The sequence below is a fragment of the Aspergillus eucalypticola genome (genome assembly GCF_003184535.1).
Source record: "Aspergillus eucalypticola CBS 122712 chromosome Unknown BO83scaffold_34, whole genome shotgun sequence".
Lineage (NCBI taxonomy): Eukaryota > Fungi > Ascomycota > Eurotiomycetes > Eurotiales > Aspergillaceae > Aspergillus > Aspergillus eucalypticola.
In genome coordinates, this window is record NW_020290308.1 from 204,676 (window position 1) to 218,884 (window position 14,209).

At 50.8% G+C, this 14,209-nt stretch overlaps 2 protein-coding genes across 2 annotated transcripts; one reads left to right on the forward strand and one right to left on the reverse strand.

The window, feature by feature from the left end:
• Positions 1 to 131: 131 nt before the first annotated feature.
• BO83DRAFT_152335 (Beige/BEACH domain protein) lies at positions 132 to 8,525 on the reverse strand. Its single transcript, XM_025526244.1, has 8 exons — positions 5,665 to 8,525; positions 5,250 to 5,611; positions 1,415 to 5,195; positions 1,207 to 1,361; positions 833 to 1,138; positions 561 to 773; positions 340 to 504; positions 132 to 278 (listed from the first exon to the last, which is right to left on the reverse strand). The coding sequence occupies exons 1-8, from the start codon at positions 8,153 to 8,155 to the stop codon at positions 249 to 251; spliced, it is 7,503 nt and encodes a 2,500-aa protein (XP_025383442.1). The 5' UTR covers positions 8,156 to 8,525; the 3' UTR covers positions 132 to 248.
• A 3,277-nt stretch (positions 8,526 to 11,802) lies between these two features.
• On the forward strand, positions 11,803 to 13,935 carry BO83DRAFT_382389 (S8 family peptidase). The gene is made up of 3 exons (XM_025532217.1): positions 11,803 to 12,498; positions 12,573 to 13,508; positions 13,565 to 13,935. The coding sequence occupies exons 1-3, from the start codon at positions 12,130 to 12,132 to the stop codon at positions 13,751 to 13,753; spliced, it is 1,494 nt and encodes a 497-aa protein (XP_025383443.1). The 5' UTR covers positions 11,803 to 12,129; the 3' UTR covers positions 13,754 to 13,935.
• Positions 13,936 to 14,209: the final 274 nt, after the last annotated feature.

Genomic DNA, 14,209 nt, shown 5'->3' on the forward strand with positions numbered 1-14,209 from the left:
AGACAGGCAGCATAATGACAAAGAGAGATATGTTTACGGGATTGGAATACTCGGCGCATACAATATCGGAAGACAAGATCATCAGACATGCCCGGAGGTTTGGTGGGGCACCGACAAGGGAAAGAGACGAGGTCCATCCCACGATGACCTCCTTCTCCGTGGACTCGATCCGAGGCCCTCCGCGGAGTCCACTTTTTCCCCGGTGGTAGACAGATCAGTGTAAAAGTAGTTGACAACAACGGCCCTCCTCACCGGCGCTGGACACAGCTCCATTCGTACTAGATACCCCGTCAGCATACACGATCTACCCTTTTACCCCAATATGTCAACCACACTTACCACTCGTCCCAGCTCATCGCCAGTGTATACCACGTGCGGCTGGGCCATAATGCAGCTAATGCCCGCCGAGATGTTGGCGCCATTGTCGCGGTGACTGTCCACATGGTGCAGTTGCCGGATCAACTCCAACTCAAATCGCCCGTGATGGATGATCTTGCTCCAAATCTGTAGTTCATTAGCATCAGCACCTTAGGTCCGTAGCAGTAGAATAGGACTCTTACGTTGACGACGCCTCTTCGGTGTCCAGTGAACAGCAGCTCGCGCTCCTGCCACTCATTGTTCACTCCTTCGTAGAAGACACATGTCATAATCGAGTCGTCCACTGAATCGCACAGGATCTGTTCCAGGAGCAGTGACCCGTTGAGCGTGTAGAGGCTGACTCGGTCGCGCCGACAAATCATGATCTCTCCCGTCACATCGTTGATCCGAGCACACTGTACCTGCATTAGTATACATAACGTGATAATACGTTATGGGAAAACAGCATGCTCACATCGACAGGCCCGCTGCCTGGCAGTTCCCGTACAAAACACTGCCGATTGAGATCCCAAAGCATAATCTGCCCGTCCGTGGATGCCGACAGAAGCGTACTGAATGACCGTGACACCGCAAGCGTAGTCACCGGGGATCGGTGTCCAAATAGTGATCCCGTGGGCTGTAGATCAACCGACTTGATGGATGAGGTGAAGGTCCAAATTGACACCGTACAGTCGGCGCCGGCGGTTACCAACGTTCGAGAATCTGCGAAAACCGCACAGGACAGTTGGCCGATATGAAGATGCTCAAAGTGACCCAGTAGCTAGAGTCGTGTTAGCTGCTATACTTCTGACAGGGTGTTCTAAAACCCCAATGACTAGACATTCGTACCCGTCGGCTATCCGCAGAGTAGAATCTGACACTGCCGTCAAAGAATCCCCACTCCATATACTTGTCGTAGCTAGGGGGGATGTTGAGTCGCAAGGCAGCGGCACACAGCAGACGGTCTTGTTTCATCGATAAGGTGGCCACTCGTTCGCCAATATCTATTCCCACATTAGTCAACACGGAATTATTCATATCGTGGTTAGATTCTCACCAAGAAGCGCAAGGGGCTGTTGTGTCAGCGATTCGGCAAGCCGATCCAGTCGGGGCGTTCGATGTCCGGGGTCTTCGCGTTGCAAGTGAGGCCGATTGAAAATCTGATGCGGTGTCTGCCCGAAGTTGTGAATGATACCGATCGTGGCAAGGCGTTCCACGGGGTCATCAATAGAGTCGATGTCCTTGGCACCTTGGTAGGACAGATGATGAAAGACATTCACTGCCTCGACCGCGGCCTCTCCCTTTTGCTTGCTTCCAAACACCAAGTCAATCCAATGGTGCAAATTCTGGGTCACGTACGGACTCTCGAGCGCCTCCCGGTGTTTAGCAATGAAGATCATGGGATCGCCTTTGGCCCAGGGCGGTAACTCCACCGAGTCAATCACAGTCGTCATGTTCTGCAAGAGCCCGAAATCGTACTTATTGGAATTCACCAAAAACTCAGGGAGATAAAAGAACTCGGGTATCAACTCTCGTACGTCTGACATATTGCCGCGTGACGCAGATTCCCATGCCTTTCCAACCGAGTAGAAGAGGCGGTCGGCATGATCAAACGTACCTCCCTGAAGGAGAAGGTAGGATTTGACAAAAGGCTGCAGTCGGATCAGGTATGAGCTCACGATCATCGCAGAAGAATAGTGCGTTCCGTAGTGGAATGGAGGAGCGTCGTCGTCCCCCATTTCGGCGAAAGCCTTATACCGTTCTCTAAACTCCGCCTCTCGCTCTGGCGTTTGGCATCCCATGGGCTTGGACAAGTCACGGAACGTTTTAGGATCGTTCAGATCCAGTTCGTCACTTGTATAGTCGGCAAGTACCCATGGAAACACGGGATACTGCGTCAGGTCGTTGAACGTCCTCCCCGCAAGTGTGTTGATCAGCATAAGGTAGTGGAAGTTGGAGATTTCACCCTTGACCCATTTGCGCGTAGCTGGATAGAGCGGAGAGTGGCCGAAAACGCTGGCAAACTTCGACCCGAGAGATTGCGGTGCGTCGTCTTGACTGCGAAGGGTTTCAAACCTCCAGACATCCTCCGGACGCGCGTGGCCAACACTACCGGTCACTTGGGGAGCTTTCGTCGCGAGCTGACTGCATAGAATATCTCGGGCTCGCGACGAGATGAGTGTTAGCAAATAGCTACTCCCATCGGTGAAGAAGATCTCCAACGCCACATCACGGAAAAGGAAGCGTCTTTTGGAGATACTGATCAGATCAGACCATTTCCAGCTTCTTGTTTCATGCTCCTGTGCTTTGCGCTCACTAGATTCTCGGCCGGCAATCATGCGAACGTAAGGGTCGCGTTCGTCTGACGGAGCTTGCCATACATTTACGATCTCGCCGTCAGATCTCTGGAAGAAGTTATCCAGAATGTAGATATGATCCTTTCCTTGAATCAGAAGCCCCTCAAATGCCTCCAACCCAATGATACGAGACATGTTGCACACACCCTCAACCTGATCGCCACGATGGAGACTCCGCATGACTTTGCGGTTTTTGTCCTCGTAGTCTTCAAGATCAGCCTTCGGATCTTCAATCATTTCGAAGCTATCCTCGAGCATACTCCGGCTATCTGGCGAAATGCCTTGCGAAGCACCCTCTCCAGCCTCATTATTCGCGACCGTAGGGGTCAACCCAAGGGTACCAGCACTGGATGAAGGTCGAACGTCCGTGTCAATTTTAATCACGGGAGGCTCAGATGCCTTCCGTTTCGGCTGGTAATTTTGCCTCTCATCAGTCTCATCGGGTACTATGCGAAGGCGCATACGGCTCCGTCCTTCTGTTTGATCCAAGCGCCACTTTCGCTCCTTATCCTCGGCCAGAAGACCGCCGAACCGTCGTAAATCCAATGTAAGCTTTGAAAAGGTCGTCCACATGAAGACAGCATCATCTTGGTGGTCCTGGAGCGCCCTTTGGAACTTCAGAAACTCCGATCCTGATATGTTCGATGCCCAGTGAGGGAACGTCACGAGGTGCTTGCGTGTCACTTCGTCACCGAAGCTATCTATGTGCTTCCATTGCTTCAGCTTCTCCTGGCGTTTAGAAATTCGGCTACGCGACGAAGTCTCGATCTTGGAATTCTCTTCGTGAACGAAGTCTTCCCAATGCTTGGATATGACACCAAAGAATAGAGAGTGTAGGTCTCCTTCTCGATCGTTAAACCACCGTAAGAAAGCCGCATCGTCCATACCCATTAGAGCTTCAAATCCAGCAGACAGCCGCTTTTGTAGGGTTATTGACGCTTGACTAAGTATGGTAGCCATGTCAGCAGGTTTCTGTACTAGCAGAATTCGGAAGAGCCCTGCTGCAGCCAGGCGCACATTCTCGTCTCCATCGTCTAGCTTGATGTACAAGAGGTAACATAGCAGCTGCAGGTGATTTGACTGAGCGTCACCGGAAAGGAGAATCACCTGCCAGTAGGACAGGCGGCTCAGAAACGTAAGAGCTTCCGTGCCTTCGACTTCCGATAGCCGAAGCAAGACGACGCGGAATACAGTCGACCGAATTGTGGACACAGCTTGACTGCAGAGCCTTATACTCTTGAGACAAGAGACATCGGGCCGTTGCAGATACTCGAGGATTGCCCCTGCGAATTCAAGAGTTGCAGCCGCCCCGTCAACAAACCAACCTTCGAACACTGCCTCCCCAAGGTGTGTCATGAATCGTCCCAAATTGGTGAGCACGCGTGGTTCTGCGAGTAGCTGGACTTTGGAAAAGATGACCTCTTGCACAGTCAAAAGGAAATTCTTCAACACCCACGAGTTGAAGTGTGCCCGGTGTTCGAGCAGTCCCGGTGGCGTTTTCAGGTAAAGACCAAGGCCAGAAAAGTCCTTCCGTTCCAATAATTGCTCCGAGAAGACGGAAAGAGCCAAACTGAGTATGCTGATGACGAAGGGGTGTTCGGGATTCCCTACATCCTCGATCTTTCTCGGATGGTACGCGTGAATAATGCGCGCGGAAGATGGTAGAGAGGTTCCCCGATCAGATGAGACAAGCACAAAAGAGGAACCGCGGCCAAATGTCCCAGCAGCGTCATCGCGCGCTCCAGGTTGCTCAACGGTGGTTGTTCGCAGAGAAGCGGCTCCTCTCGAGCGCGGGCGGAGGACCAGATTCTGATCTCCAAAATCAAGACTAGCCGCACGAGGGTTTAATTCAGCATCCGTGCTCGTTGCGTCGCAGCCAACTACCACCGGAAACAGCACGTAGAACAGATGTTGAATGTACTCTGGCTGCGTGGTGAATTCGCGAAAACTTTGAGACTTCACATGCAGGGTAGCAAAGAAGTCAGTGACTGTATTGAAAAGCAATTGCTCTTCGGCCACTGTTGCTGCGGCCGTGTGAGAGAACATGGTTTGCTTGGTCGATTGACCACTAGAAACCAGATGCGCAAGGCCCTGTGCGGCGGATCGCGAAGTATCGTTACTCAAGACTGTCTTCTTCAGGGCACTCTGCATCATCTCAGCGATGACTGGGAAAATTTCAGGGAATGTTATGTGCAAGTGACCGCCGGCTAGGAAGGCATCCGAAAGTCCATTTTGACTGAAGGGCCTGTCAACGATCATTTTACCGACGTCCAGGCCAAACAATATGGCAAAGCAGCTGGACCATACGGCCGGTATTTTCCACCATCTTCGCAAGCAATGCCGCATGATAATATAACCCCCTGTTTTCTCCGTGAACTTCTTGTCATAGTTGCCGCCATGAGTGACCAACAAACGAGCTATGATTTTTGTCGCCAGAATCACAATCTCCGGTTCGTCTTCACACAATAGATATAGAAGCCACTATAATGAAGTCAGTATTCACTTCCTATTAGTAAGGAGAGAATCAAACCCGACCTTATTAGTCACAGCCTTGGCGAACTTCTTTATGGGGCCAAGATCATGTGCATTGCAAAGTAACGAACAATACATCCGAAGCATTTCCGTGGCAATCACAGTGCTCGACACGTACTTAGCTTTCGGGTCAGAAGTCGCTGGCTGCCGCATGCCTGCGTTGAATCTCATGCTCTTTTTCTTCTGTAGCTTACTGGATTCCTTCGGCTTATGGAGAGCGTAGGTAATAAAAAGAGACAATGATCGAAGCAAATCCGCCGACAAGCTGCTCTCCATGAGGGATCCAAAAGCGGCAGTGTATAGACGCAAGGCTTCGGGGGTACACTCCTCTACCTTGAGGGCCTCGAGTAACTTCTTGTTGACGCCTATTGATCATCAGCATAACCGAGTCGTAAGGAGATTGTTCGGGAAGACTCACGCATGCGAGCAAGTCGCTTTGCATTGAACCGGCGAAATTTACTTTCACTGGCAAAGATACAAAACTGAGAGTAATACAACTCGAGGAGAGCTGCCTCACCAGCTCTCCATACTTCTAGGTCGACGAGTAGGACCCTGTACGCCAACGGATTTGTAATAATGGAGCGGTTAGGCTGCTCAAAGTCGTACCCAACAAATCTCAACGTCAAGCGGAGAAGTGCCAGAGCTAATGCAGAACGTTCCTCGTAGCTGGCACAAACGCTCGGCGTCTTCGACATTGTGGGAGCAGCTCCCGACGGCAAACCAAGCTTTTCGCGCAACAAAACCGCAAGAATTCCGTATCCATTATCCTTTTCCATTGCCTCACTATTCCTCCAGTTGTCTTGCACTGCCTCGTACAGTGCCTCGACCGCTAGCAAGGTCGACTCCCCAGTGTCCGCTGCATGGAGCAAGCTCAGATGCACGGCCGCACACCCCCCAATACGCCAACCTGCATCATCCAGAGAGCGTGGTACCGCAACTACCGGGTCACCTGTCAAGACCCCAATGCCGTGTGCCTGAGTCAGTGCGTCATTGATAGCAGGTGTAGCTCCATTAACTACTATCGCATTCCCTCCGGACTTGGTTAGTTGATGTAGATTCTTAGCGGCTTGCTTTGATAAGCACTTGATCAGCCGGGACTCGTCCACGGTATTACTGTTGTCGTCGTCTAGCACTGCGAGAGGCGAAACGTTCAGCAATATGGAAGCCTCGCGGATAAGGGTACTTGCTTTCCGCCGGATAGCAACAACGATATCCGACTGCTCTTCTTTACCGGGGTGTAAATGTTCATTGCGCAAGTTCAGAGCCGCGGAAGCCTTGTATGTCTGGAAAGAGCCAAGGCAGTCTTGAAAGTTGCCATGATAGCGGGGTCCGAGGTTGTAAAAGACGGCAACCATGTCATCGCTATAAGCTTCCTCGAAAAGGATTGCACTGGCCAATGACCATCGAGACATGGACACATCTTTCCCCAGCCTCATAGCCAAGTCCTGAGGGGTGCCAAAAAAGGCTTGGACCCTAGCAGATCGGTTGGGAGCAATTGCAGCAGGCATACACGGATATTCTATCTTCAGCTGCTCGACAAACTCGCCATCTATGAACAAAGAGGCGCGGGAATACGACGGCGGTCTGGGCTTCTTGTGGACAACACAGATATGATACCATCGACCAGGTTCGAAAACGATGGATTTAAATCGGACACTGGGGCGCGACCCCCGTATCGAAGTCTGCAATATGAAGTTCCGGGTATCTTTCTCAAGATATGCAAGTAGGAAACATGTCTGACTAGGGTCGAAAGCCCCAAATATTGTTGTATGTGTGTTTGAATCAAATTGGTCGAAGCGCGCCCAAACTGAAAGTGTGTACCCAGAGGAAGTTGCGGGGGGAAACGAGCGCCCCAGAGTAGAAAACTCCAAGGAACAGTACCCATGCAGGGAGAGATCGAATTGTATGGATGCGGGTTCTTTAGAGGCCTTCAGAACATCAACCAGCAAGCGCGAGACCTTTGGGCAACTGTGGGCTTTTTGGTAGAGGAAGACTGCGTCATCCAGATTGCTTATTCCCTGGGTACAGAGCAGGCGCGCGAGCTCCCGGTATAATAGCTTTTCTTGTTCCAGGCGCTCGTCGCTGACCAGAAGTGGCAGGATGCACGATAACACACCTGTAGCATGCAATATGGTGATGTTTCTCTGGGAATGCAGGGCAAGTTGACAAAGACATGCCGGTACAGCTAACCGAAGGAGACGGTGTTCTGACGACGAAGATGAAGTCCGGGACAACCATACTCGAATGAAAGGCCCCAAGATATCCGATACTTCGATGGTCTCTGACGTTCCTACGCATCGATCAACCTCCGCCTTGAGGTCACTGGGAAGTAGCACTGGAGCCGATCGAAATCTGGAGTCCAACGTTGTAAATATACTGGCAACGGTTTCCTGGCAAAGGATCGCTGCCAGAATTCCACCATAGAATTGTTCTATGTCTCCCTGCACGCAGTCCACCTTTTGGGCTAGAAGTGCAAGAGCTTCCTCTAGAGCCGCACTCCCTCCTCCAGGTACCCGAGCCGCAAAATATCTCTTATTCCCATGATGCTCCTTTAACGCCTCGGCCAGAACCGCCAATGTATCCTTAAAAAGGGCCAGAAGACATTTTCTCTCTTCCTTCGCTAACCGATCCGGGGTATAACATTCTGTGACTTTCCGAAGCAGATCCAGCAGCGTCTGAAAGCCATGTAGATGTCGAAAGTCCTCTTTCGCTTCGCGAGGATGGTCACTGTCGATAAAGGTATGACGAAGCCGGAGTAGGCACTCGGTTGCTGTCGCAGCTAGTGAGGGGTCGATGTCATGTTCACCGCAGATGACCTTGAGCTTCTCAACGACGGGAGTCAGTTCAACGGCGGGCTGATCGATCGTCGAAGAAGGGGACGGCGAGCGAAGGGAGGTGGGCTGGTTCATCGCGCCGCTGAGTCTTATCCCCGGCTACCTATCTGACGGCAAGCGACCATCAGACACCATGAACCTGCACTTGGCGTAATAATGGAGACGGTCTGCATTGGTAGTTGTGATGGTTGGGGAGCTTTAGCGGACGGAATCAATCCACGCACAGTTGTTCTGACATGAACCCGTCGAAGTGGGAGGAGAGGAGGAGGGGAAGCAAGGATAGCGCACTTCAAAGGATCAGCAATTGTGTGTCGGCGAGAGTTTGAAGGAGCGAGAGTCCCAGTCAAGATCCACCATAAAGGCTAGGTAATTCCTAGAAGACGCACGGAGTCCTAAGCCGCACGTCGAGCTCTTTTCCGCACTTGAGGAAAAAGAATGTCTCGAGTCCGATGAGATAGTGCTACGGCCAACGTCACTGGCGGCGGTGGTACCAAACCATCGTTAGCGGGGGGGAGGGTACGGGATTGTTTCGGGGGAGTCAGTTTGTTCCGTTTGAGTCGACGGGCGCGACTTTGCCTTTCCTGCCGAGTGCAATTGGACAGTGACGGAATGGCCCTTCTCAGGCTCTCAGCTCAGCTGTCCTGTCCTGGGCAAGAGGGCAGTGCTGCTCTAACTTTCTCGCTCTCTCTCTTCCCGACCGGAAGGCAGCGGCCGGTCGATTAGCCTGTCTTCGCTTTTCGGCTGGACCGGGCCATTGTCATGTCTTAGCCCCACAAGAATTGGTGCCAGGAGTGCTTAAGTAGAATTTGGCTTTTCTTATGGCTTTGAGGTTATCAGTAGTCCTATTGGACTGCTTTTAGAGCAGGGCAATTGTACTAGACACCATGTATCTTCACTATCTGTCGGGGGTTTGATAATCTGCGGCGAAATGGTAGCTCAACTGATACCCGCAGTGTTGATTATATATAGTACTGGCAGCCAACATTCCCCAACCTCTCACTTGGAAAAGTTAGTTCATTGAAGTATGAAGCACTAGCAGGGTTAGCTGTGATTTCACTGCCCCAGTATGATGTTCGCAACTGACAGTACCTAGATACTACTTGCTAATTTCAGTAGGCAAGTACTACAGCTTACTACTAGGCTGAAACACTGACCTCTGAATTCACCTTCTCCAATTCATACTAGCTGGCAGAGCAAATATTCATTCGGATTTGCATTGCTCTCTCGAATAGGTACTATAGCTATATATCATTATATCAGCCATGACACATAGAGTCAAAAAAGGGCTATCCTCACAGGAGTACTAGTAGCAGTGCAGTATACTATCTGTCCACTACTAACAGTTTCATATTAGTAACGTGAAGAAGTCTAAGTGCGCGTACTCAGAGCTCTCTATGTTACTGATACATCTGCACCACACTGACCCTTCAAAGACAAGAATACCGCCCTAAATCATTGCAGCTGTCAAACTACATATATTGGGTAGTAAAGACGATTGCATTGACACTTCAAAGATTGGACTGTCTCATGTTTCTGTCCATCCTACATAGCTTGATTTGGTAACCACGTGCTCATTCCGTATAGAGCTAGCAAAAGAACATAAGGAACTTCGATCTTAGCGATAATGACACATCGGTTGTCAACCAACCCTACACCCACAGCTGTACGAGGTTAATCCTCGTATACTAGCAAATTTGCAGCCAGTACTGGGAACTGGGACAGAAGCTACAGCAATTTCTGCTTAGCAACAGCACTAAGTATTGCCTAAATCATAGCAGTGTTCCAATCTCATTGTCACTCGATCAAGCTATACGTGGGCACAACTGATCTACGACCAGATTTAATCCCAGCCAATCCGCTCCAAGTCTGAAACTATGGTTGTTCTTGTGGCAATATGACGCACATAAGCAACAAAAGTAATAATCACATTAAGAACAACGGAAAAAAACAAGGCGGCTTGAAAGCTTCCTGACGATATTGTGCGGTTGGAAGAGTCTGCACTAAAGAACTTGACCACTCTTTGTCTCATTTCCAGAACGGTCAAAGGATATTAAATCACATCCAACCTGACCGCTGAACTGCGAGCTCGCCAGATGCATGAGACAACGCCACTCTGATAACCTTGGGATCAACACAATGCCTACGGAGTACACCGAGATCGCTCTTGCAGTAGGATGCATCCATTTTCTGCCCTTCTTCCTCGGCGTGAAGATTTAAGCCGTGGGGTCAAATGCCGCGCGGTGTTTCTTGTGGCGCAAATGCCGACTCTTGATATGAACAAAAATGGTCCGAGATTTTCCATTGTTCTTTGAATTTTTCCAGGACCGAAGAATGCTGTTGTTCTCGAAATGAGACCTGAAGCAATGCCACTTGAGCCTTCAGGTGTATGACAAAGACTACAAGCCCACAGTAAGCCCAAGACTTCCACCGGAAAGGCCGATATCGCAGGTCCAAGGTCTACTTACCTACCAAGCTGGGCGATGTGTCTTCCAAGTCACGTCTATATCCGACATCCACTACAAGTAAAAGAAGTCAGACCGAAGTGAGCAAGCCACTGAACGTCGTAAGCCTGACACCGCCTGTTGATATAGAGTTGATGATCGGCGTTTAACCCAGACATTTCTCACATCTACAAAGTGGCGTGTAGAAGTTCCATAAAATTAGGTAGTTTAACCGGGTCTTCTCCATCACTCCCATGGAGTGCTTCTAAGCCAACCTCGGTAAGCGCCAGGCGACAAAGACGATCATGGGATGAAGGAGCATGATTGGCCCGATGGCTGCCTTGATAAGAGGGCGCCTTATCTAACGGAGCTCTGACCTTGAAAGGAGCCGTAATGTATTTGGGCGGGCGGTAATATCTGGTATCAGTTACCGTCCCTAGGCCTTACCTAACCACCTACGCAACCGATCTTTCCTGGTTCAGGAGGAGTCAGCCGAGCAAACCCATGGTTGGCTTGAGCACGCGACTCGGCGTTGCCTGGGGACCGACCACGCTGCTTCTCAGTGGCAGGTTTAACATACCAGGTACCTGCAGTACAGTCAGTCAGACATCGAAGGGGAAGCTCCTAAACATGTATGCAGGGTCATTTGATTCGCGAAGAAAAAAGAGCTATCCCATGCTAGTTGCGGAGGATGCGGGAAGCTCTTCTCCCGTGTTCAAAGACCGGGTTGCTATGACATGCGGTAAGTAGCATGGCTAGTTACATGAAAAGAGATGCTTAGGGACCTATAGCTACGCACTCCTCCATCGGGAAACGCCCTACTCCTTTGACTAACGAACTAGTCAATTAGTTTGCTAGGTACATTGAGTCACCGCCACGATCTTGCTTTATAAGGAACATTTTACAACTGCCATACCGCAGGAAATGCAGGCTGCGCCCTAGTCGCCTCATTATTTTGGAGCAGGATCCGGTCCCTTATCGTCTGCGGGTACCTTGTAGTCTCCTGCTTACGTAGCGACATAGAAAACTGTATTCGTTTTTCGTAGGTAGTATTGCCGCATACTGTGAGGTAGTGGTAGCAAATGGTTCTCGGGTCTCAGGTACTCAACTTCCGGGAACACGCTACAATCTGTCAGTCCAACAGGGAGGGGAGATGGGGGGCAAACTGCCAAGGGGGAAAGAGAGAGAGAGAGAGACCCGAATATGGGTACATGGCCCCAACATGGATCCATTCACACAGCTTTCCTTGTCGGTGGACTGTCGAGTCTACCCCAGGTCCCAGTTTCTCCGACCGCGCTAATCGGGGACGATCGACAACCAGTGATTCTGCTGTGTCATCCGGGCGTATGGCGTAAATTACCGTATGCCGGTTGCATCATCACCTGCTGCCCTTGCCTCTTGCTGAATACCGTCCGCCATCCATCTGTCCTCCTCTCCTCTCATCATCTCCAACCTCCCCTTCTTCTCTCCCTCTCCCTCTCTCCTCCATCTTTATCTTGCCTATTTCCATCTTTCTCATCTCTCGCTTCCTTTCAATCTCTTGTACACTCCCTACTCACCCTCCTTATTTACCGGGCTGCTGTGGGTTTCGTTCTAAAGCTATCCATCATGAAGGGCATCCTCGGCCTTTCCCTCCTCCCGTTGCTGACGGCTGCGTCGCCCGTCTTCGTTGACTCCATCCATAATGAAGCTGCCCCCATCTTGTCTGCCACCAACGCGAAGGAGGTTCCCGACTCCTACATCGTCGTTTTCAAGAAGCACGTCACTTCCGAGCTGGCTTCGGCTCACCACAGCTGGGTGCAGGACATCCATGACTCTCAGAGCGAGCGGACTGAGCTGAAGAAGCGGTCGCTCTTCGGCCTCGGTGACGAAGCCTACCTGGGTCTCAAGAACACCTTTGACATTGCTGGTTCTCTGATCGGTTACTCTGGTCACTTCCACGAAGATGTCATCGAGCAAGTCCGCAGACACCCCGATGTGAGTTACACCCCTATCTAAGCATACTTCGTTATCTCTTCGAGAAGATAAGCTGCTAACCTCGGTCAATGTAGGTCGACTACATCGAGCGGGACTCGGAAGTTCACACTATGGAAGGGACCACCGAAAAGAACGCCCCCTGGGGTCTGGCTCGTATCTCTCACCGTGATAGCCTGACCTTCGGCAACTTCAACAAGTACCTCTATGCCTCCGAGGGTGGTGAGGGTGTTGACGCCTACACCATTGACACTGGTATCAACGTTGACCACGTTGACTTTGAGGGCCGTGCCACTTGGGGCAAGACAATCCCTACCAACGACGAAGATCTTGATGGCAATGGTCACGGAACTCACTGCTCCGGAACCATGGCTGGTAAGAAGTATGGTGTTGCCAAGAAGGCCAACCTCTATGCCGTCAAGGTCCTCCGGTCGAGCGGCTCTGGCACCATGTCCGATGTCGTTTCTGGTGTCGAGTATGCCGTCCAGGCTCACATCAAGAAGGCCAAGGATGCCAAGAACGGCAAGGTCAAGGGATTCAAGGGCAGCGTTGCCAACATGAGTCTCGGTGGTGGCAAGTCCAAGACCCTTGAAGATGCTGTTAACGCTGGTGTTGAGGCTGGTCTTCACTTCGCCGTTGCTGCGGGTAACGACAACGCTGATGCTTGCAACTACTCTCCTGCTGCTGCTGAGAAGGCCATCACTGTTGGTGCCTCGACTCTTTCTGATGAGCGTGCGTACTTCTCCAACTACGGAGAGTGCACTGACATCTTCGCTCCTGGTCTCAACATCCTGTCCACCTGGATTGGCAGCAACTACGCCACCAACGTCATCTCTGGCACTTCCATGGCCTCTCCTCACATTGCTGGCCTGCTTGCCTACTTTGTCTCCCTCCAGCCCTCCTCGGACTCTGCCTTCGCTGTCGAGGAGCTTACTCCTGCTAAGCTGAAGAAGGACATCATCGCTATTGCCACCGAGGGCGCTCTTACTGACATTCCCTCCAACACCCCCAACGTAAGTTCTGCCGCTGTTGATTGTTATGAGAGAAACAAGCTAACTCAGAATTTCAGCTCCTTGCCTGGAACGGTGGTGGTTCCGAGAACTACACCGAAATTGTTGGCAGCGGTGGCTACAAGGTCTCCTCTGCCAAGAACCGCATCGAGGACCGCATTGAGGGTCTGGTTCACAAGGCCGAAGAGCTGCTCACCGAGGAGCTTGGTGCCATTTACAGCGAGATTCAGGATGCCGTTGTCGCATAGATCAGAACTCGTGCTTTCCAGACGTAGATCGGAAGACTTTGGTTTTTTTGAGGTATGGGATGGTTGATCGGACATTTTGGCGCTGGTCTCTTTTTATTGTGTTTGGTCTCGAAGACGCCGATGCATTGACTGTATCGGCTGTATCACTCCGCCCCTGTTTATCTGTTTGGTTCATTTTTATGGTAGTATACATGTCCGCAAAGAAGGTTTTGTTACCTCACTTAGAATGTTCTGGCTCTATAACAGACTGACAATCTCACTGGGTTATCTAAGAGATCTGCACACCGCTTAGTAGAAGAGAAAGGTGAGGGAGTAGACATTATCAGTCTAAACCCACATTACAACATGTTGTAATGGATGGGATTACTTCCGAGATGTTAGCCTCTGCGGTACGTGAATATAGTAGTCTACAAAGGAGCCAATCCCTAGGAAAGGTGATCTCCAAGCCATATGCAT